At 56.2% G+C, this 23418-nt stretch overlaps 1 protein-coding gene across 1 annotated transcript; it reads left to right on the top strand.

Annotated features, from left to right (window-relative positions):
- Positions 1–7187: 7187 nt before the first annotated feature.
- BMP15 (bone morphogenetic protein 15) lies at positions 7188–13577 on the top strand. Its single transcript, XM_067548524.1, has 2 exons — positions 7188–7989; positions 10787–13577. The coding sequence occupies exons 1-2, from the start codon at positions 7644–7646 to the stop codon at positions 11638–11640; spliced, it is 1200 nt and encodes a 399-aa protein (XP_067404625.1). The 5' UTR covers positions 7188–7643; the 3' UTR covers positions 11641–13577.
- The last annotated feature ends 9841 nt before the right edge of the window (positions 13578–23418 follow it).

The following is a 23418-nucleotide window of genomic DNA, read 5'->3' as shown; positions in this document are numbered from 1 at the left end:
CTCCAGGGGTTGGGGCAGGGGTGCCTGCTCTATGGCAAGGCTGGCCTGCCCTTGCTGGGTTCCAGGGATGGCAGCCAGCGAGTGGCGGCACATGGCAGAGAGCAGGTGATGCTGACGCGAGCCCCCAGGGACAGGGAGAGGCCGTGGGCGAGCCTGGCCTCTGTTAAATGTTTATATCCTGAGCACGGAGCGACCCCACACTCGAGTGTCTCTGAGGGGGAGGGGCTGGCAGCAGGGGAGCTGGGTGAGCACAATGGCACAGGGGCTACGTGACCTTCCCCCAGACATCTCTGCTGATTCACCTCAGGGTTGCCCCATAGCTTCCATCCTGCCGCAGCCAGGGGCTCACCCCCACTCACACAGCTCTGCCGGTGCCTCTCAGTCTTGACTCGCAGCCCCCCGCTATCCCGGCCCTGGGCTCCCCACACACAGCTCTGTCTGTGCTCCTTGCTCCTGACCCACAGCATCCCCACTATTCCGGCCCTGGGCCCCCCATCTCCCTGATTCTGTCAGTGCCCCTCAATCCCACCCCACAGCCCCTGCTTTGCACCCTCACACAGTTCTGCAGCATCTCAGTTATTGTAGCCGCTTCCTTGCCCAAAGCTCTGCCAGAGTCACCATCTCTCACTCAGACTACAGGAGAGTCCCCAGGAGCTGGCATTAGTAGGCTCAGAGCATCTCTGCAGATCCCTAGCCAAGGAGGAGAGGAAATCTCTACAGCCGCTGCTGGGGGAATGCAGAAGGCAATGGGGCAGCACTGGATCATGAGTCTGCTTCGTGGCGAGCTACTCCAGGGCTGTGTGCTGCAGGGAGCCTTCAAACAAATCAGATGCCAGCCATTAGACACAAGGTCCGAGACCTTTGGGGACAGCAACCACCTCACTGTCAGGGAGACCTCAACTACACCCAAGGGGTTCAGGGTCCTGGTGTTTGGCATTCTCATGTTCCAGAGACAGCTGTGTGCCAGCTGCCAGTGCCCCGGTTTCCACCTATGCCCCCCCAAACTGACACCCTCGCCATCCCCTATTCCATACAGCACCTACCACCCACTGGGGCGTCAGTAGCCGCACTCTGGTGACCATGCTGCAGTGGATATGTCCCGAGGCAGGGCTGGCACTCAGTGGATTCCCCCCTCGCCACGTATGTTCCTAAATTTGCATCCTCCAGTCTGCAGTAAGCAGCTCTCAGTGCTCTGGTGATTGTACTGAGCCAGAGCACATCTCAGAGCTAACAGACTAACCCCCTCTCCCCAACCTGGCCACACAGCTCACAGCCACCCTCATGAGAGCAGTGGAGCTGGGAAGGACCTTCCCCGGACGGGTCCCATGTGGCAGTGGCTGACTGCAGCATAGGCCAAGCTGAGCTGTCAGCTACATGGGCAGAGCTGAGCCAGGCCCCTGGGGGCTGGGCCAGACCCTGCACAGGCAGCATCAGGCCAGGACAGGCTTTGTCATTCAGCCCGAGGTGCGAAGGGAGCCGCCAGTCGCCGGATTCTGACACACATACCTTGCACCACCCCGCACACAGCCCCTTACCCAATCCAGTACACACCTTTACATGAAACCAATGCACAATTATACCCACACACACCCAGAGGCACCCCCCCATGCACAGCTCCCCCTGACACGCAGACGTGCACAAAGCATTGCTCACACCTGCAGACACACAGATGTGTGCAAAGCCCCCCAGCAACACACACAACCTTGGGCCAGGGCCATGTGCCAGCCAGTCCCAGGTATTGCCTCTCGCCGCCAGCACATCCTGCTCCCAGAGCGGCCCATGGGCACTTTGCCTCTGGCCTCCCTGGCAGCAGCTCTGGGCCTGGTGCCCCCCAAGGTCAGAGCCAGGCCTCTGGGGAGGGGCAGCACCCACATTTCAGCCCCTACCTGCAGCCCTTGCCTGCCAGGCCTGTGTGTCTCCCCAGGGTCCCCGGGTGGCCAGCCTCAGGCACAGCCTGACTTAGGGACAGGGCTGAGAGTTGGCTGCAATAGCAAGGGACACTCCCATGGCAGCGGGTGAGGAGCAGGGGAAGCTGCCCCACCACCATTCCCCGTAGCTTTAGCCTCCAGGAAGGTTCCCTAAGGAACCACGCCCAGACCACCTGACTCGTCCATGCAGCCTGTAGCCCGTACCCATAGCATGTGGTGCTCTGCTCCTTCCAGGTGGACACCAAGACATGCTGATGAGCCCATGGCCAACAGAGCGAGGTCTTTTAACTCACGCAATGAACACCCCTGCTTTAAAATTCAGAGGTCCCAGGTTCAGCCCCTCCTGCCAAAGACCCTCCCGGGGCCCGGGGCAGCTTTGTACAACGGGCGCGCATTAGACAGCAGCTTTGTGCGAAGGGCATGCTCCCTAGACCTTTCTTCAGCACTGAGGCTGCTCCAAAGAGGCCCAGGGCTTGAAGAGTGGGTGAGCTGAGATCAGGACTGGGGGGCACCAGCAGAGCTGTGTGCGCGGGAAGCCCAAGGCTGACACCACAGGAGGGCTGCAGGTCGGGACCGAGGGGCGTGGGCAAAGCCTATTTAGGAGGCCCAATCCTTACTTTTTCTGGAAGCATTCCCCAGCCCAGCTCTGTGCAAAGCTCAGCCCGGAGGCTTTCACCGGAGATTAAAGGTGGGTCCCTCTTCTGCCCCACGTGTCCCTATTTATAGCTTTCAAGTGCTGGCAGATGTGAGCCGGGCGTGTGGAAAGCTCCAGGCTGGAATCGCAGGCGTGCTGCACATCCTTGGCACAGCTGCATGGTTGCTTTGGCCGTGGGCTGCGGAAGCACAAGGCAGGGTGTGAGGCACTGCCAGAACTGAGATGGGACATGGGGGATCTGCCCCATCCTTCGCCCATTGTAGCAGCTTAAGCTTGCAGGGCCAGCCTTCCACTCCCATAAGCCCCACACATCATTCAGTGAAAAGGGGGCAGTGTCTGCAGCCTCCCCTCTGCCCAGCTAATAACCCCAGGGGGATCCAGCACTGCAGAGGTTAATCATCTGCCAGACCGCAATGCTCTGCCCCAGTGGGGCTGGGCCCACACAGTCCCCTCCGTGCACACCCTAAGCAGTGAGTCACCCAGCGCCTCAGAGCCGGGGCGCTAACCAGAGCCCCCACCTGACGCCCAGCATGGGCCAGACATGTGACTCGCCCCACCAGTCTGGGGGCTTAAGCTCTGGGGCCATTCCCTCAGGGTCGGGCAAACCCGGTGGGCTCACAGGCTCAGTTTAGTAGGGGCGGGCGCACAGGGGCTGACGTGAGTTGTATTCAGGCTAGTATAAGGCACAGTTTTCAAGGGAAAGAGATTAACTCCAGGAACAACCCACCTAGGGATGTGGGTGCTGGATAAGCTGTCTCTTGGACAGAGGCCTGCGTGGTCTAGCTCGCCCGGGAGCCATGGGCGAGATGCTGAAATCCCTGGCCTGCATTAGCCAGGGAATCTGACCGGATGTTCACAATGGTCCCTTTCAGCCCTAAAAGCTACCAGTGGCCTAGTTAAAAACAGAGCCGGGGCCAGGACACCTGGGTTCAATTCCCAGCACTGTTGCTTACTTGCTGTCTGAGCTCAGGCAAGTCCCCAGGTCCAACACTTTCAGTGATTTTGGGAGGAGACCCTTGGGCACGGCCTCCAGAGGTACTGAAGAGACATCGATGACAGCTGAGGGCGCTCATCTCCAGCTCATCCTAGGGTATGGGCTATCTCGCCCTTCATGCCACGGCTCCACCGCCCGGCTCCATCGATTCACACCACGTCCTCTGACGCAGCAGAGGAGGGTTGCACCCTCAGGGTCCCAAACACAAGGTTCTCCTGGCTGCTTGAAAATACTGCCCTGACCCACCCCGTGCCTCACTTTCCCCACCTGTGAAATGGAACCAAGGCTGGTGGCATTGGGGGCAGGGAGTCAATTTGGCTTTACAGCCTTTGAGCACAAAAATCCCACCCCGTCTATTCATCTCTGCGTTCTCTCCAGCCCTCAACCCTCCCCGAGGGCAAGGATCTCAAAGGGCTTTGCAGGGCTAATCCTCACATCCCCCTGAACTGACAAAGAGTCATGCTCTTCCTCTCTGCCGGCCAGGGAGCCCTGGATGTACCTAGAGTCCAGGCTGCAGTGTTGGCCCATGGGTCTCTGGGCTACCAGCCCTGAATGCAGCGGGGAAGGGCAGAAAAGGGACCTTGATCCTTTGCTTTTATAATGGGAAGAAAAGATGTAATGGGCATAAAGCTGGTGGCTGGGATCGTGGCCCATAGGTTTGTGGCCAGTGAATTCTCTCTTTCTTGGCCTGTTTATCTGTCCATGGAAACTCTCCAAGTGGTCTGGCGCTTTCAGGCCTACCTCAAAGCCTGCTACACCAGTGGACAGATGCCCATTGACTCCAGTGGGCTTTGGCTCAACCCATTGGGGTCCAGGCGGGCTCTGGAAGGAGCAAGGCCCAGATCAGTGTTGCTGCCTGACAGCTCCCCTGGCAGAAAGGTTGCCTCTCGGCTGGGAGGTGCCGGCATGAGCCGCAGCTGGCATAGCAGCTACCTGCCTGCTGGGGGGCACTCTGCTACGGAGCTAAATCTGCCTGGCAGATGCAACAGGCCTGGAGCACGGAGTGTCACACAGGGCATCCCTGTCCTCTGCCGAGGAGAGACACCCATAGAAGCCCTGCAGCCTTAGTGCGATGTCCCTGCAGTACCACCAGAGGGGAGCTCATGCTGTGTTTGCAGGGGGCTGCCCCCCGCTGCCAAAGGGAACAGAGCTTGATGGGACGCACGAGCCCTGACAGTGTCCGGATCCTGTGTGTTGGATGCTGCACCTGGATATACACTGTGGGGAGAGGGCAGGGCTGCTAGGCAATGCCGCATGGGAGACCTCCTGACTCAGGGGAACTGCTCACTCTGCCCTCACCTCGCAGGGGTGGGGGAACTTTATATTGGTTCTTTCTTCCTTTCCTCTAATCCCAGTGGAAATCTGGGCATGCAGTGCTAACACCGCACACTGGCTACGCCGCAAAGCTCTGAGGGGCTGGAGCAGACTCCCACCAAATCCCCCCCAGGTTCCAACCCCAACATGAGATGCGTGTTCGGAGCAATTTCCATCATCTGCTCCAGGGCTCATTGACCCAGGCAGAGAACCCCCCTCCCCAAAACGCTACGGGACACGGATCCCCAAACCCTTGTCTCCTGCCCCCCTACCACGGAAAAGGCTTGCAGCGACCTCTGCTGGAGAATCAGGTCAGCTGCAGCCACATGGCCACAGATATGAAAGAAAAGCAAATGTCCTGGAGGGAAAGAGAATGCGCCGCACGTGCGCACACACGCACGCACACACTCCAAGCTTGGAGCTAAGACCTACAGCTTAGGTCGGCCTGTGCCCCGACTGCAGGAAGCACTGGCACCAGCCCTTCGACCGGCTTCTGGGATCCCACCACCCTGGGGGCAGCCCAGTGCATGACATGCTCAGTGGCTGGGAGCAGCGGCCAGGGCTCAGGTGACTGATGAGGGGGCTGATGATGTGCTGCCCCAGGCACAATGGGGTGGCTTGCATGGGCGTCTCCCGCCTAGTGGCAGCAGGAGTGGGAATGCCCTCTGAGCCTGGCTAGAGATGGCGGGTGGAGAACTGCCAGCCTCAGGCAAAGAAAATCTTCCATGACTGGGGTGGGAGTGGGTGGGGACCAGTCCCTCTCCCCTCACACGGCTCTTTCCCCTGACAACTGCCCTCAGCAGGAGGCATGTGCCAGGCAGGTCAGGAGCAGCACAGATAATAATCAGTCACTCATTTGCATGTCACCACCTCAGGGCATATCCTGCAGACCTTACAGTACAGCAGGGGAAACTGAGGCACAGCGTTTGCCCCAGCTCACATGGGGAGTGAGAGGTAGGGCTGGGAATGGACTCTAAACACTGGATCATGTTGTCCCTGCACAGAGCCCTGGCCAGTTCTCCCATGGATGCTCCGCGTCCCCCTCTGTGAGGCTGGCGGGATGGGGAGATGGACTCTGGTCCGTGTGGAGAGGGAAAGCAAACAGAGTTTGACACCTAAGAGAGGCGATTGCTGCTGGGGTGGGGTCCTGGCCCCAGCTAGTTGGAGAACACAGCAGTGGAAGTGAATCTTTGGGAGCAAACCCTGCCACCCCTTCTCCATGCCATTGGCCCTGAAGGCTGGCACCATCAGGGAACACCTAGCACCAGACTCACAGGCACTTGGATCCTTGTGGAGAAGCAGATCCCATACACACTGCATCAGTGGGGAGCAGCTTTGCTGCTTTCTGGAGCAGGAAACTGGAACTCAGGCAAACTGGGTCCTGTTCTCAGCTCTGCCATTGACCCCCTGAGTGGCCTTGGGCAAGTCACTTCCCCTCTCAGTGCCTCAGTTTCCCAGTCTCTAGAAGGCCAATAATACTCACCACTCCCACAGCCCTCTTCCTCCAAGGATCTCCAAGTGTGTTGCAGGCATTGGCCCATCAAGCCTCATGACCCTGTGTGAGGTGGCTCATGATCCTCAACCCCATGTTCCAGATGGGGAAACTGAGACACAGAGCAGGGAGGCGAGTGACTCACTGACAATGGCACAGGAATCCCGCGGCAGGTGGGGAACAGCACTGAAGCCTTCCCACCCCAGGCCTGAGCCCCTAATCATCCTCCCTCAGGTTCCAAAGAGCTGGGAGACCCTATGGGGCAGACCCAAGGACAGGAGTGAATTATTGTTAAGTCGGCCACCTCGCAAGCTGTCGATGGCCCCAGGATCCATATGGGACAATCTGCAAGTGGCTGCCCCCGCTGTATCAACTCTCCCAGAAGCTCCTATAGCAGCAGAGTGGCTGGTTCTCAGAGGGCCTATTCTCCCCTGCCTGGCACCTAGTATCGCCATTTACACCCTTGCCTATCGAGCAGCAACATGCTCCTGCCCTGATCTAGCAGCCGCTTGGTAAAGGCTGACATCTGAGGCCAGGCAGGGGGCCCCAGGTTCTGGGGGCGCAGATGTTTTCACCCCCTTTCTCAGAGCTGCTCTGGGTGGCAGAGGGGTTAAAACGCTGGTGGTCCAGCAGCACTGTCTCTTGCCAGTGCAAGCTCAGCCTGTGTGTGTAGGTCTGACTATCCCTCATCCGCCCCAGCAGGAGCTGAGCTCGGGAACAGCTCCCGGCCCTTTAAATCCTGATTGATATGGGTCCTTTAAAATGGGTGTGAGGGCTGGGCCCTTCTCACCCCAGTGGAGTGAGCCAGAGAGGAGGGGTTGGAGTAGTCTGGGTCCCAAGGATTTTAAAGTCACTCCCCTGCTAAGCGCTGGTCCCACTGACCTGGCTTAGCCCCTTCCCCACCCACCCTCAAGCTGCACTCAGGGAAGCCCTGTAGAGTCAGGCTGCTGCAGGGCTGTTTTTAATTCTGAAGGGTTTGCCCTCTAGGCAGGAAGCAGAAATTGCCTGATTGCTCCTGACTCCCCTTGTCCCAAGGAAACTGTCTGAGGGCCCAGGGTGGGAACAGCTGAGTGAAAGCAGGCAGAGGAGGCCTGGGGCCCTGCCATTGCTAGGCAGACCGCACCTACCTCCCTGCAGGGGGAGGAGGATGCTTCCGCCTACCCGGTGGATACCATAGCAGCAGCCCTCTGAGGTCCCTGGCCATACAGCCGCCCAGCCTAGCCTAGCCCTAACCAGAGCCTGCTTCCCTGCCCCTTAGCCATGCTGGCCAGGGGCCCTCTCTGCTCCCTTGGGAGTTTGCTCCTCTTGGCTGCCCTGTTCCCCCTGGAGCTGAGCGTGGGGGAGGATGGGCAGGATCCTGCTGCCCTGAGTGCCCTGCCTGGGGTGCCTTCTTTGCCCCTGGTCCAGGTGCTACTAGAGCAGGTCCCCAGCGTCTGGCCCCGCCGCCGCTGGAAGAAGCTGGGCAGCGGCCAGCCGCTGCACTACATGCTCAGCCTGTACCAAAGCTTGGCGGACAGGAATGGGCGGCCCCGCCGGCCCCGCAAGCTAGGCACCAGCACCGTGCGCCTGGTCAAGCCCTTTGCCAAGAGGAGGCAGCCTGGGGCAGGTGAGTCTCTGTGTGCAGGGGTGGTCAGGGTTGCCACAGCCGGTGCCTTGCTGGGAACATGCCTCTCCCTGTGGGGCTGGTTTTTGAATTGAGGTGTGCTGGGCTGTGCCATGCCCAGGGCTTGATGGGCCCTGCCCTGGGAGGGGGCACTGGGAACCCTGCTGCTGTAACTCCTGCTCGCATCTGTAGGAGGTGCTGGTCAGGAGGCTGCAGCTTCTTTATGGGACCAAATGCCAGAACTCCCCCCGGCCCCCTCTTCTGTGCTGCCTTTGGGGTCCCTGAGCTCAGCCCTGCCCCGCCCCGCCCACCCAACTCTGGCTCTAGTCCAGTGGCACCAGAGCCCCTGGGTGCTGATCTGCCAGCAGCAGCTAGGGCACAAGCAGCAAGGGGCCTCGACAGGCTTGTCGCTCCAGGCCTGGGTTTGCAGAACAGGCCCCAAAGGGGGTTCTTAGGATCAGGGTCCCCCCTCCCCTCCAGCTGGGACAGGTGTGTATGGGGGCTTCCTCCCTCCATCCATGGCCCCATTCTACTCTGCAGCAGCAGCTTGGATGCTGGCACTAGCCGTGCCTTGGCCGGTCTCCAGCCCCAAGCCTGGGGCCTGAGGCTGGCCAAGCTAGAGGCTGGCAGGGCCAAGGCAGCGTCCTGCCCACACATTCCCCTGCTAACCAGGCCCTGAGCGCCTGTGCACGATGGGAATTGTACCGAGCGCTTGGCCAAGGAGGTGGACTGGACTCTGGACCTTGCCTTGTCCCTGCTCTGCTGCTGAGCCCCTGGCAGAGAGCACGCAGCTGCAGTTTTTCCATCTCTCCTGCTCCCTGGTTGTCCAGTGTCTGGAAGTGGGGGGGCTGCCAACCCCCCAGGTTTGTCCCAGGGTCTCCAGGAATTAAAGATTAATCTTTAACTAAAGATGGCCATGTGACAGAACCTCCAGGAACACGTCCAACCAAAACTGGCTGCCCTGCCGGGGGTGGGGAGAAGCTGCAGCCCTGGGGAGCAGATCAAGGTGTCGTCCCCTCCCAGGCACTCGGGTTACCCTCTGCAACACCCAGCTGGCCTTGACTTGCCCTGGTATCTTCTGCTGGCTGTCTGCAGGGGCTCGCAGCTGGTCACGCAAGTAGCAGCCAAGTGTAATCCTTGATACCCCCTTCCTGAGGGCCCATTTGGCTTAGCAGACAGGACAGGGAGTATGTGACGCAGCTCTGAAAGAGCAACAGGTGACTGGGTGAGGCCAGAGCAAACTAGCCCCCAGTCTGGGCTCGGAAGGAGAGTGTTTCCCATTAGTGCTCTAATTAGGAGCCATAAAGAGATTATTGGGAGTGGGCCTGGTGCTGACCTCTTGCTGGAGGCCTGGAGCCCTGCTCTATGGCTGCTCTGGGTCATGGCTGCTCTGCTGCTGGAGATGCTCAGCATCAGCCGCCAGTCCTGCCCAACTGCTGAGTCCCTCAGCAAAGCGCCTGCTGTTCCTGGGGAAGCAATGAGTAGCCCGTGAGGTCAAGCTGCTTCCCAGACCTCTAAGTCTCTGATCTGTCAGGCCATCCTGCTTGCTGCCAAATGTGGCCCTGCCCCCTGGAAGGTGCTTTCAGGATAATCCTGGTTCCATGGGGGCCCACAAGGCTCAGAAGTGAAAAAATTCTCTCAGGGTCACACGACCAGTCCATGGCATCTAGAGAATGAAACCCCTGACTCCTGCCCTGTAACCACTAGACCCTGCTGCCCCAAGGATAATAGCATGTGCCTCTCACAGTGGCTGGTGCCCACATGCAAGTGGGGTTACAGTTCAGCCAGAGGCCATGTGAAATGGTGGATCAGCAATGGCTCAAGGAAAGCTCCTGCCCTCCAGGTGTGGGCTGAGGTTATTCCCAGCTCTGCCACTACCTTGTCTTGTGCCGGCAGGCTTGTCTTCGCCTCGCCCTCGGAGGGCTCCTCCAGGCAGTATTGCAAGATGCTCTGATACACTGGTCTGGCTCTAGCAGCTTCCAGCAGCTTCCTGGCTAGGGCTTCGCCCTTCTGGACTTTCCATGTGCTTTCCATTTGACCATCTTAATGCTCGCCAAACTGGGGGGCGGGTTGGGAAATCTCTCCTGCTATCCTACTTTCTGCTGCATAAAGAGCCTCAAAGGTTTAGAAGGAATAAGATCTCTTTTTTGGCAGATCAGGAATATTGCTCTATCTTGCTGGAGATCTCTCCCGGGGGTAGGGGTGGGGACCTGTGGTAATAGCCTGGAAACTTGATACACAGCGTTCTTCCAAGGGCTTGTTGGATGCTTTGGTTAAATAGGCATTAACCAAAGCAGTCTGTGTAAATGGCTTCGCCTCTCAATCCAGTGTCACCTCCGTGATTTCTGTGAAGTCCTAAACTTCTCCAGTTGTCCATAGAGCCTTGTGGGGGGGGTGGTGGGGGGGGGGGGGAGGCGGTGGGAAGCAGGTAGAAATTACCTGAATTTCTGACTTGTGGGTGGGCGGGGAGGAGTGGGGGACTGATTTAAAAACTTTATTTAAAAACAAACCCGTGGCCCTTTTTTTCTAAAGAAACAAACTGGGCAGAAAGCCACTGTCTGTCCAGGTCATTCTTACTGCCCCTTGGAGGGCTTCAAGAGATGCCTGGGACAGTGTGAGCTACCTCTGGGGTGGGTGTGGGCAGTAAGTTCCAGGAGGAGAGGGTGAAAGGGGGAACTGGCAGTTCCAGGGGCATGGGCACAAAGGCTCACCAAAGTGGCTGGTAGGTAAGCTTGAGGCTGACATTTCTGTCTTGCTTTTGGGGACACTAATTCCCATCTCTCCTTCCCCCCCCCTGCAGGTCCCTGGTACGTGCAGACCCTCGACTACCACCTGAAAGTCCAGCCGGAGACGGAACGCTTGGTGAGAGCCACTGTGGGTTATTCTAAGACTCTGCGGCTGGCTCATGCCCAGCTCTTGTGTGTGGTTCAGCTGCCTGGGGAAGGTGAGGTCCCAAAGCGCTCACCCCCACGAAGAGGCAAGAGGAACCCCATCTCCTCTAGGATGGACAGCTGGGTGGAGAGGGACATCACCTCCCACCTTCTGCCTTGGGCCTGGGACACCAAGAAGAGCCAGCTGCTCCGTCTTAGTCATGTGTGTATCTGGCTGGGCCAGGCTGATGGCTCAGAGCCTGAAGCTGGCTGGGAGGAGAGGGCTTCCTTAAATGACCCCTTCCTGTTGCTCTACCTCAACGACACTCGGCAAGACCTCCGGGCCAAGATAGGGAAAGCTGGCTGGAGGGAGGTTCCTGATGGGCCAGTGCTGAGTCGCAAAGCTCGCCAGGCAGGCAACATTGGCCTGGATCTCCCCAGCTACCCCCAGAAGAACAGCGCTGAGAAGGACGAGTGTGCTCTCCGCTCCTTCCGGGTCAGCTTCAGCCAGCTGGGCTGGGACCATTGGATCATTGCCCCCCACCGGTACAACCCCAAGTACTGCAAGGGCACATGCCCCCGCATCCTGCGCTATGGCTACAACTCCCCCAACCATGCCATCGTGCAGAACTTCATCAACCAGTTGGTGGACCAGGGCGTCCCCCGCCCCTCCTGCGTGCCCTACAAATACAGCCCCATCAGCGTGCTGATGATCGAGCCGAGTGGCAGCATCCTCTACAAAGAGTATGAAGACATGATAGCAGAGTCCTGCACCTGTAGATAAAACCCTCTGCATCTGAGCCATTCACCACATCTAATGACACCAGCGCTTGCATGAAGATGTGGTGACTCTTCACCTGGCCCCCCCACATCGACTGTCTCCTGTGAACCAGGAGCCCAGCTGTCCGAATCAATTTGTTCCATGTGCCTTTACATTTTGTTTCTGCATTTTTGACAGCCACACGCACACAAAAGGATCTGGCTTTTAAAGAAAGTTTGTCCAACTCTTTGCTTTGTCCTCCCCCTCTATTGCACACTAGGCTCTGCTGGGACGTTTTACAAATGGATTTTTATGCAAACATTGTGGAATAGTAGTTTTTAAAGGGAGAGCTTGCTGGGCTCTGTACTAAAGGACTGTCACTTCGTATCTTCTTGGGGCACTCCTCTTCTTGCTAGGGAACTGGATGGAAGCACGACTAGTTGATGGCTCAGTGGATTCTATGGAGGTGAGATGGACTGGCATCTGGAGAGGATGCTAACTGTCATGCCATCTGGGTTTTGTTGGATGCTCTTTGAGCTTCCACATATGAAGCAGAACTGGATCCATCTTGTATGAAAACACTGCTCCAGCTGCATTCCTGAACAATGGCCATGCTGCTTGGTGTGAACTGGGCACTGCTCCAAAGTGCCACTTGAGAAGATGGCAGTATGTGTGTCTCTACTCTCCAGAGTGACAGTAGCTGGGCTGGAGTTGGGAGAGAGATGCCTGGAGCTTGGGCCTCTTCCACTGAAGATTTTTGGAGCAGGGAAGCTAAATTTTTTTGTAGGCAAATGGAATCTAAAATATATTGGTTCTAATGCTCAAAGGCTTCCCCTGGGTCAATGCCTGTCTTCTTCCCAGGGATGGCTTGCTGTGTTCTGTGTGGGCCCTTCACTTTAAGGGCTTCCATATACTTAATTTGAGATTAGGCTTGTACTGTCCTGTGGTGATGTCTGTATCTGCTCTGTTCCTCCCTTCCACCTCTGGCGTTGGCCACTAATCCCGATAGATCGCATGTACATGTGACCTGTCCAAATAAAAACCTGTCCAAGTGCATCAGGAGCGTGTTGGGCTGTGTGAGCTAGGGGCTGACTGGAGGGCTCTAGAGACAATGCATGGTGTGGGAGGTGCTCAGGATCTGGAAAGTCACTTTTTCAAAGCCCTGTGTCCTTCTGGGCCACAGCTTTTGGGGTGGGAAGCTAGGGCGGTTTTAAAATTTCCTTCTCTAGGAAATGAAAAGAACATACTTCAAGTGAAGCGCTAAACTTTTTTTTAAACTTAAAAATGCAATCCCCTGCAGGCCTGCCCAATGGAGTCAAGGTACAATTATCTCCTAGCACTAGTTCTGGCTAATCCCCAGCAGCTGGGATCTCTAGTAAATTGCCCACCTTTACCAGACACTCGTGTTTTAGACTCCAAACAGTAGTTCTCTTGGAACTACATAAAACCCATCACTCCCCCAGATCAACTTGGATGATATTTTAGTCTTCAATGCAACCTTGGTTTTCCTTTCCTTTTGGCTCGAGGCACCTTAGAAGCAGAGTCCAGAGACCTTTCTTCTCGTCTCTCCTCTTTACCTCGTGCTGCACCAACCTGATGGTTTCCCTTCTTTCACTGAACTCTGGTTACACTTCTGCTTGGCTTTCATTTTCTTCCCTTTCCATGAATGTATTGTCACCTGCCATAATCTAATGAATTCCTGTTACAGCCTGGATATTTTCTATTTATTATATGCTGTATTTAAGTGTTATGTAAATAAATTGGTTGGTTTTGCTAAAGAGAATCAGTCTATTCTTGGGTGGGAGGGACATGTCCTCCTAGTGGCAGCTCTTTCTAACAATCCTTAATGGGGCAAATTCTTAACCCACTACCTGCCAAGTGGAAATTAAGGCTAGGGGCAGACAGAGCCTTGCTTGCCTGAAATCATCTTGATCCTCTTCAATGGACCCCATCTTGCCATGCAGCTCCCATGGGCTGAGTCCAGGCCCCAGCTAGCCTTCCCCTTCCTCCATATTCCAGGGGCGGTGAGTTGCTTCACTGGCCAAGAGTCTGCAGAGCTTTATGTTTCTGGCGGTGGAAGGTGATGTGGGTGGCACAATTCTTTCCTCTTCTGGGAGGTCCTGGGTCCACAAGCCCAAGGCCGTGCAGGGGAATCCTATGGCGATGATCCATACAACACAAGGCCCTTTTGCTAGGAAGGTATGGCATCTCGTGTCGAGAACAGGCACAGACTTGCCCAGGGCTCTGGCAGCGGGGTGCCCCCTTGCGCAGCACAAAGGAAGCCATTGCAAAGTTACCCAGTGCCTGAGGCAGAAGCCCCAGAGCTCAGATCCAAAGCTGGGCTATGCTGGAGGGCAGGGCCCATCGCTTTGGGTCAGTGGCAGAGCTGAGGGCAGACAAGTGGCTCTGAGCCTGTCCATAGCCTTTTCCCTGTCTCACGTGTGACAGGAGCCAAGAGATGGACAATTGCAGAGCTGACTGATGTAGTGGGGTTGTGCTAAAATGGACTCGGGTTCCCTCTTGCCGCCCATGATGGCAGAGGGGAGTAAAAACTACTGTGCAATGTACAGGGGTGCTAGCTGGAGCTATCAGCCCCAGAGCCTGCAGGTTTTCTGTCCCTCAGAGCAGACACCTGCCCCCACGTGGTGTGCCGCAGGCTTTCCCCGAGCTGCTCCTGTGCTCTGAGCAGCCGTGAACAGAGTTCGGGCTCCACGGCCCACGCTAGCCTGGGCCCCTCTGAGCTGCACAAAATGCTCAATCCAGTGTGGTGGGAGACTGGCTGCTTGACTACATGTGGCCGTGGCTGTGCTCCTGAAGAAAGGGGAAAAGAAAGGAGGCTGGAGGAGAGTGGCTGCTCACCAGGCCCTGGCCCTAGCCTCTGGCTGCAGGTCGGGAGTGTCTGGCTTGCCCAGGCCTGCCTCTCCCCAGGTGGGAAGTCCCCTACGCAGGGATCAAGGGGTGGTGTGTAAAGCAATCCCAGCTTTCTAGGGAGGGTGGCTGGTTTTAGGCACGTAGCAAATGAGTAACTGAATCTGAAAAGATATTCAGCAACTCCATATAAATGCAGAGCCGTGCTGCTGAGCTCTGGTCAGTCAGCCTGGCACAGGTCCCGGCTGGTAGTACTGGGCCAGGAGGCTTTCAGGCAGTGAAACCGACCAGCTGGGTAAGGATGTGTCCAACACCAGCTCTGCTTCTGAGAATCTCACATGCCAAAATGTGAAGGGGGGGGGGGGAAGAGATGGGAAATCCTTTTGAGTAGCACATTCCTCCCTTCCCCCCCCCTTGCAGGTGGGTGGTTTTGGGCCCAAACTCTGTAGGGGGGACCCCCAGGGTCACTAGTGCCCAGATCTGCAAAGGAATGTAGGCTCTTAACTACAATGGATCAGGCCCTAGTGTGCCGCTCCCCCCCCCGCCCTAGGTGTGTGGGGGGTGGGGAAGGTCATGTCTCCCTTCATCTTAGCCATGTGGCCTGGAGGAACTGCAGAGAGGAGCCAGCCAGAGTCTCTAGCCACCAGGAAGAGGAGAAGCCAAAGCAAGGAGCTGGGGACACTCCACTCAAAACCAGCACGTTTTGGTCATCTCTGCCCTCTGTGGATCAGTTGTTTGCTCCAAGTTCCTCCAATCCTCCCTCCTCAGCCTCACTCCATACCTGTCTGTCCCCCTCCTTCATTCCCTTCTCTTTCCATGTAGCTGATCCCCATCCAACTAACCCCCCCACTCCCTCAAAAAAACCCACCGTAGAACTAATGTACCATTTGCTGCCATCATATTGGTGACTTGCTGGTGTTCTCCCCCTCCCCCAGGTCTCTCTGCTCTAGTTAGATGTGTCAGTTTTTCATTGTACTCCCCTGTCTGACTGTATCCAGCTGTTTGTCTTGTATCTTATAGTGAGACTGCAAGAGCTTGGGGGCAGGGATTGTCTTTGTATAGCACCTAGCACAAAAGGTGCTATAGTAATATAGATAATAAAGATCCATCCTGCTATAGCTTCCTTGTACAGAAATGGGAGAATACTGCTTTCCAGTCACAAAGCATGCATTGCCCATCAAGGTGGTGTCTATGCTACGTAAGGGAAAAGGGGCAAAGAAAGAACAAACACCAGGTGAGGGTGAGCAATGTAGCTCTTGCATGTCAATCCTTTGAATGCTTTTGTGGACAGGGTTAACTGGGGGAGTGCACAGGGAACAGAAGCAGAGCTCTGTCACCCCAAACCTGTCAGTCAAGGGTTTCACAGCTCTCATGACCTTAGTTATGCGGGTGCAACATAAATACAAGCAAACGACCCTGGTTTGTTCTAGGTCCATAGGAAAGAACTTACAAGGCCATGAAGTTTGGTTTTGTTGTCAGGGGAAAGGGGGAGAGAAGGACCCAATAGTTGAGAGGGAAGAGATGCTATTTTCCCATGGCTGAAAGGGGGTAAAGACAGGAACATACCCTCCCTGACTGGTGGGAAAATCCATAGAGACAACAGCCAGGCGCAATTAATGACCATGTCCCATGGCCTCAGCCAGCTACTGCCTGTTGGGAAGGAACCTCCCTTAGGGGCAGGTTATCTGGGTATCATCTGATCCAAAAGGGGGGCTCTTGTGCCTTCCTTGGAAGTAGCTGGTCCAGGCCATTGCTGGAGACACTGGTCTGGAGGGACCCTGGTTGGCCAGTCCTAGGTTGGCACTGGCATTCTATTGTGTCTCACATCAACAGGGCAGTGACCTGCTGTTTAGAGAGGGCCAATCACCTGGTGAAAGGTACTGGTGGCTGAAGTTCTGCGTTCTCAGAATGGGTACACGGTGGACCAGAGCTGGGTAAGCTGCCCTGGGCTGGAGGGGCCCTCCTGGCAGTTAGGCACCATGGCCAATGCAGTGCTTGGCTGCTTGGCTGGTTGGACAAGCTGTGGCATGCTGTAGGTGGCATGGCCCTGCACAGACCTAGGAAGCGGGGCCTGAGTTGGACAATGCAGACTAAATCCACACCCCTAAAATGGGACTAAGGCTGCAGCTCACTGCCAAGAGGCCCAGCAAGTGTCTGTCACATGGGATCTCTGGGCACCAAAGTGGACATCAGGGACAGCATAGTGGACAGCATAGGGCATAGGGCTCAACGAGTAGTGATCAATGGCTCCGTGTCTAGCTGGCAACTGGTCACAAGCGGAGTGCCCCAGGGGTTGGTCCTGGGGCCGGTTTTGTTCAACATCTTCATTCATGATCTGGAAGATGGGGTAGATTGCACCCTCAGCAAGTGTGCGGACGACACTAAGCTGGGGGGAGTGGTAGATACCCTGCAAGGTAGGGATAGGATACAGAGTGACCTAAACAAACTGGAGGATTGGGCCAAAAGAAATCTAATGAGGTTCAGCAAAGAAAAGTGCAGAGTCCTTCACTTAGGAAGGAAGAATCCCATGCCCAGCTATAGATTGGGGACCGATGAGCTAGGCAGCAGTTCTGCAGAAAAGGACCTGGGGGTAACAGTGGATAAAAAGCTGGATATGAGTCAGCCGTGTGCCCTCGTTGTCAAGAAGGCTAATAGCATACTGGGCTGCATTAGGAGGGGCATTGCCAGCAGGTCACGGGAAGTGATTATTCCCCTCTATTCGGCATTGGTGAGGCCGCATTTAGAATATTGTGTCCAGTTTTGGGCCCCCCACTACAAAAAGAATGTGGACAAGTTGGAGAGAGTCCAGCGGAGGGCAACAAAAATGATTAGGGGGCTGGAGCACAGGACTTATGAGGAGAGACTGAGGGAACTGGGCTTGTTTAGTCTGCAAAAGAGAAGAATGAGGGGAGATTTGATAGCAGCCTTCAACTACCTGAAAGGGGGTTCCAGGGAGGAGGGGGCTAGGCTGTTCTCGGTGGAGGCAGATGACAGAACAAGGAGCAACTGTCTCAAGTTGCAGTTGGGGAGGTCTAGGTTGGACATTAGGAAAAAGTTTTTCACTAGGAGGGTGGTGAAGCACTGGAATAGGTTACCTAGGGAGGTGGTGGAATTTCCATCCTTAGAGGTTTTTAAGCTGAGGGTTGACAAAGCCCTGGTTGGGATGATATAGCTGAGGTTAGTCCTGCTTTGAGCAGGGGGTTGGACTAGATGACCTCCTGAGGTCCCTTCCAACTCTAATATTCTATGATTCTATGACTCGGGGCATGACTGTGTCACTTCCCCTCCCCAGGCCAATTTCCTCGTCTGCAGAAATGGGGATAATGAGTGGTATCTACTTTTGTGCTGTGTGCTGAGCTCTCTGGAACACAACTGCCCAGGTTTTGAAAGGGTTGCTTGGTTAACTGAATAAACGGGATGACAGGTATACACGCCAGTTACACAGGGAGCTCGGAACAGGTGAGCGTCCAATGCACATACACCCAGGGATTCAAAGGTGCACAGCAGGTGGCAGCTGCTTTAGGTGCATGAAAGGTACCTGTCCTGAGCATAGCCTACAATTTCCATGTGTAAGTGGGCCCACCGTAGAAGTGCCCAGGTACAGGGTTTGAGCCCCTTGACTGTTGTCCTGAGTGTAGTAAAGTAATAGTTTGCCACGACCCCTCAGTCAGTGAATGGGCCATGGGGTTGCTTGATTTGAGCTGTGTCTTGCTCCGTTGCTGGCATTTGCGGGGATATTTACACGGTCACATCTCCAGCGTGGATATTTCTCCTGGGACCCGTTGCTTGGTGCTGCATTTCCTAGCAGCTGCTGCTTGTGTTTGGAACTGGTGGCTCAGTGGTGCTGAAGGCAGAGGGGAATAGCTGCCAGATTGTGCGCCGTGGGCTTTCATCACACTGATTGCTACAGAGTCTTTCTCAGCCGTGATCCATGGGGGAGCAAGGGTTTGGATATGGCACTCCCAGAAAATGTGTGTATGGCAGCTTCTCTGCCCCCTGCCTGCCCAGCGGAGGACGGTTGTGTGAGCCCACATGGCGTGTGAGGCCTGTCATGCTGGAAATCCATGTGCTAACTTCCCACAGGAAATCTGTGCATGCCGGGAAGGCTGTTTGGAGCATTAAGACTGGTTTTCCATTGCTCTATTTCAGCTTTATTCAGTGCCCTGGGAGTCTGGCATGGCACAAACACCTTGGAAAAGACAGTCCCTGCCCCCAAACAGTTTACAATCAAAGCCAACAGAGCAGAGAAAGGGTTGGAGGGGAAACCGAGGACAGAGGGGCAGGCCTATCTTCTGAGACGATTTCCTGGATCCCAGTCCAGGGCCCTAGCCATTGGGCTACAGTTGGCTGGGCTGGGCTAACAGCTGCGTGGGGCTGCCAAGGGGAAGTAGAAATTACCAGGGGCTCCCTGCAGGATACCACACCTAAGGGATAGCTGCCTGCAGCTCTCCTAACCCTCTCCTGGAAACCAACATATTTAGTTCATGGCTTTGTTTGGCTCTTAGAGGGAAGTGGCTCCCTCATCCTGCTGGGATCGCCAGGAAATTCGAAAGCCCACCAATTGCCCCGTCTCCTTTGCTCTGATAATCTGCAAATCACCATGCAGCAGAGCAGGGACAAACCAACTCCCCAGCGTCCCACTGCAGGTGATATTCACTCCGCAGCAGCCTTCTCACAGACACGTGCCTTGCAGCCTGTCCTGAAGGCTGACAGATTTGGGCTATTGTAGATAGGAGGGAGGCAAGGGGCCCTCAGGGAGAATTGTAAAGGGGGAAATGCCCAGATAACTGACCCCAGCCTCCTAAATTGGGGCTCTTGGCCTGAGTAGTTTGCTGATATTTAGGCCATGCCATGTTGTTTCCATTAGGAGGAGAAATCAGTGCTAGGAGACAGGTATTTTGTGTGCAATCCTGTTTATTTACAGTGGAGGTGCACACGGCTCTGTTTGTTTACAGAGGCGGTACATGCAGTCCTGTTTCCCTGAACACAGCAGGAGCAAACGGCAGCAGGCAGTTTCCTTGTGCACAATTTCCAAGCCTGCCTTTCCTGCCAGTCCTGTGCCCAAGGAGCTCTGTCTCCTAGCTTCCTCCCAGGGCCACACGCATGACTGTATTTCTGCCTCTCACAGCCAGCTAGCTTGCCAGGCAATCCGCTGCCAGGTCCTGCATTTGCAATCAGTCCAGGGATACCCTTCAGACCACATGGCTTAGCCCTGCCCAGAATGTCCATGCGGTCAATTGCCTTTTGCAGTGGCTTCTTTTGTCTCCAGTTATCTCAGTCCAAAAAAGGGTATTTAATTGCTCCTTCCATTCAGCCTGAAGGACGGGTGGTTAGCACACCCATCAGCTTTACGCTGGTCTAGGACTGTCTATAGCCAAGGTAGCTATAGCTAAGGGGGTGGTGATCTCAGGATATAGCCCCTAACTTTGTGAACTTTCTAGCACAAAACCAACACCTTGAACGCTGCTCCCCCAGCAGCTGCCCAGTGGATCTCATGAGCAAGCTGGCAGTGGGGCATGCCCCTTAGCAGACAGGCTGCCATGTTCTTCACCACATTCAGCTGCGAAGTGGATTGATGCTCCTCTCTCACACTAGTTCTCCTGCAGCTGGTTGTCTGCGTTAGTGCCCAGCCCCCTCTTACTGGCAAGGGCTCCCCTTCCATCCCTCCCACTGGCCAGCACTGCAACCAGACATCATGGTGCCAGGCTCAGAGAAATGCCTCATACCCAGTGGGGGCATCTCTCTGTGTCAGTCATGCTGCTTCCTGGGCATCTGGCAGAGGTGCCACCTGCACGGTGCTCTCTGGCCCCTCCATTTGTTGGGTTCCCACAGCCCCCGTGTGGGGTCAGCCTATGTGGCTGCAGGGAGTGCAGGGCAGGCTTATGGGATACAGTGATGGCTGTTAACCTGCTGCATTACAGGGCTTTTCTGAGCTGGAGCAGGGACCTCTCCTCTCTTCCCGGAGACTCAGTGAGGGGCTGGCTTGGACCAATTACAAAATAATTAATCCATAGATCTCTTTACACAGAAGGCTGGTGTCCTCATCCCCATGCTACAGATGGGGAAACCGAGGCACAGAGCGGGCGGGATGTGACTTGTCCAAGGTTGGCCAGTGGCAGAGTCACAAACAGAACACACAGACGCCAGCTCTCCTGAGGCCTAGTGCTCTCTCCACTAGGCCACACTGCCCCAAGGAGAGCTCCCGTTCTGAGCTAGTCCCCACACTTTGTGTCCCTCCCGCAGCATAAAGCAGGAGCCAGCTGACTTGACTGGCTGCTGGGAAAGACGTTGGCCCAGGGTACTTCCTTGGATGGAGAAGAGCCGGCAGAGCGGTGGTGCCAGGGCCTGGGAGAAGAGGCATGACATGGCCCTCGGGAGGCCTGAAGCTGAGCGTTAGTTACAGCTCATGCTGGTTACTAATGACTACCAGCTGCTGCCAGCTGTGACGATTTGGTAGCTCATGGGGAAGGGGGCAAGAGGGAAAGGACAGGCATGACAGGGCCTGTCTGAGGGCTGCGTTTCTCAGCAGGGAAGGGGCTGGATGCTATGGGGGAATTACTGGAGCCAGCTGGGAGGAGGTGGGTCTGTGCCACGTATGGGAGGTGAGTGGGCAGAGCCCAGAGTGTGTGTTATCCATCAGGCCCAGAGAATGGAAGCAGAGGCACAGACTGGGGTTGAGGTTGGACCTGGACCATGGAAGGACTAGACATTGTGGGCTCAGTCCGCAGCTGAGCTCTGCTCTGATCCATGGAGGGGGGGGGGGAAAGGTGGCTTTATGCCTCGATCTGGGGCAGCCAGAGGACAGCGCAGTCCTGGCACAGCTTAGAGCAGCCTCAGGGCTGTTCTGCCCTACGTCTCCGGGGCTATTCTGTCAGCTGGGGATCACTGAAGTGCAATGTTGACAGAGCCTGAGGATTGCCCCTGGCTGGCTGGGCAGTTCCCAACGCAGAGTAGCCCAGCGCAGTCAGAGCGGGGCAGAGTACAGCTCTGTATTTCCCAGTGTTGGTGTCGAAAAGGGGCTCAAGGGTGCCTACCCATAAACTGCTCAGATACCCCCGGGGTCCCAGCTGTGCTTGAGGATCTGATCTGGGCCCCATGACTAGCCTGGCGGGTTTGTGCTCTCAGTGGCGTTTGAGGCCCAAGAGTGGCAGCGCGTTAGCAGTGCCCACCAACAAGCTTTGCTGGACCTGTAAAGACCTGCTCGAGGCGCCTGCTGCACACCTCAATACCATCTACCAGCCCCGTGCCCTTGGCCTAGCTATTTCCGGCTACCCAGCCTCAGAGGGCTCTGGTGGCAGCTTCCTGACGCTCTTTGAGGGCCACGCTAGCAAGCAAAAGCCCAAACCCTTGCCCCATCCCAGCCACGTTGCCTCGGGTCAGAGCAAGTGGAAGCTGATTAGGGGCTTTTTTTAGCCCCGATGAGCTCTCATTGCTAAATAAACCTGTCCTGATGGGAGGTGAGGGCACAGGCTGGGAACTGGCCTGGTCAATTATTAAACACAGCAGATTGAATCATGTTGACCAGGGATGATGCAACATGCACAATTCTATCCAGTCCCAGCACCAAGCTCAGCTCTGGTGTGCCCAGGAGAGCTGGGGGTGCTAGTGGGCACTGGGCCCGGCCTATTCAAATGCAAGCTATAGGCAACTGGGAAAGAAAGGCTTGATCTGTGAACCTTGTTCCCTCAGCGTTTCCCCAGCGAAGGCAAGGACCTTTCCCTGCAGGACATGCTCTCTTCTGTGCTTCTGGCAGCTTCTCTGCTAGAAACGGCTCCTGCACAGACCTGGCCCCGTGTGTGGCAGAGGCAGGGCTGCTAAGCTGCCAAAGTGCTGCTCTCTGCACCTGGCGACCCTGCGGACTCAGCATAACCGAAGCCAGAATCTAGCCTGGCTCACACATCACCTCCTTCGTTACGCAAATCACCCGCATACGTTCCAAGTGCTGGGGGAGACAGTGACCACAGGGTAGAGTGACCAGATGTCCCCATTCTATAGCAACAGTCCCGATATTCAGGGCTTTTTCTTATATAGGCGTCTATTACCCCCAACCCCTGTCCCGATTTTTCACACTTGCTGTCTGGTCACCCTACCTCCAGGCAGCTGGGCAGCCTTGTCCCTGCAGCCCCTGGCATTGCCCAGGTGTCACTGGAAGCACCATCGGAAGATGGGGGGGCTCCCTGGCTGTCATCGAGGGGACACTCCAGCCCAACGTCCAGAGCATTTCGGGGGGAGCTGTGTCACCGCTGTCCCAGCATCAGAGGTTGGGTGGGAAGGCTTTGGGGATCGTATCGCCCCTGAAAGTTGACCTCTCTGGGTCACCCACCCCTCCGATAAATGACAGGGCGTGGGAGCCAGTGCCACCTTCTGCCCTCAGCGACACAGCTGCAAATCTAGAGTGACTGAGGCTACACAGCAGAGTCTGACCCGGGCTGTATCAATGCAAAGGCCAGTTGGGTCATTTCACATCCAGGTGCTCAGCGCTATGTGTAATGGGTGTGCTGAATGGGCCCTGGACTGCAGGGAAAGCTGCGCTGCAGGCGGCACCCTTAGCCCTCTGGGGCAGGCCTGCAGCGAACGAGGCAGAATGGGGCCTCGGGATAGAGCACCTGGCGTTCCCCCCCCCCCAACCAACCAACTGCCTGTCCTGTAGATCAGCAGTTCTCAACCTTTTTTTCGCCGAGTACCACTTGGGTTAGGTACAGTCAGGTCAAGTACCACCCAGTACTTGACCTGACTGTACCTGACCCGAGTACCACTCGGGAAAAAAAGGGGGGGGGGGGACTTGCGGCGGCAGCAGCGAGGTTACATGGGGGGAACAATGCCCTCCGCTGAAACCCTGCCGCCGTTTGTCCCTTTTCGGCGGCGGGGTTTCACAGCGGCGGGGGGGGGGACTTTCAGCAGCGGATTCGGCGGTGTGGTACGGCTCACGTACCA

This window comes from Emydura macquarii, unplaced genomic scaffold (assembly GCF_026122565.2).
Source record: "Emydura macquarii macquarii isolate MOO-44397 ecotype Brisbane River unplaced genomic scaffold, CSIRO-AGI_Emac_v2 contig_1253, whole genome shotgun sequence".
NCBI classification, from domain to species: domain Eukaryota; kingdom Metazoa; phylum Chordata; order Testudines; family Chelidae; genus Emydura; species Emydura macquarii.
This window is presented reverse-complemented; position numbering and strand designations above follow the sequence as displayed.

Excerpts from the sequence above, each read along its gene's own strand:
- BMP15 (XM_067548524.1), top strand. The coding sequence starts at position 7,644 with ATGCTGGCCAGGGGCCCTCTCTGCTCCCTTGGGAGTTTGCTCCTCTTG. Across the intron at positions 7,990-10,786 it reads GAGGAGGCAGCCTGGGGCAG|GTCCCTGGTACGTGCAGACC; the intron begins GTGAGTCTCTGT and ends CCCCCCCTGCAG.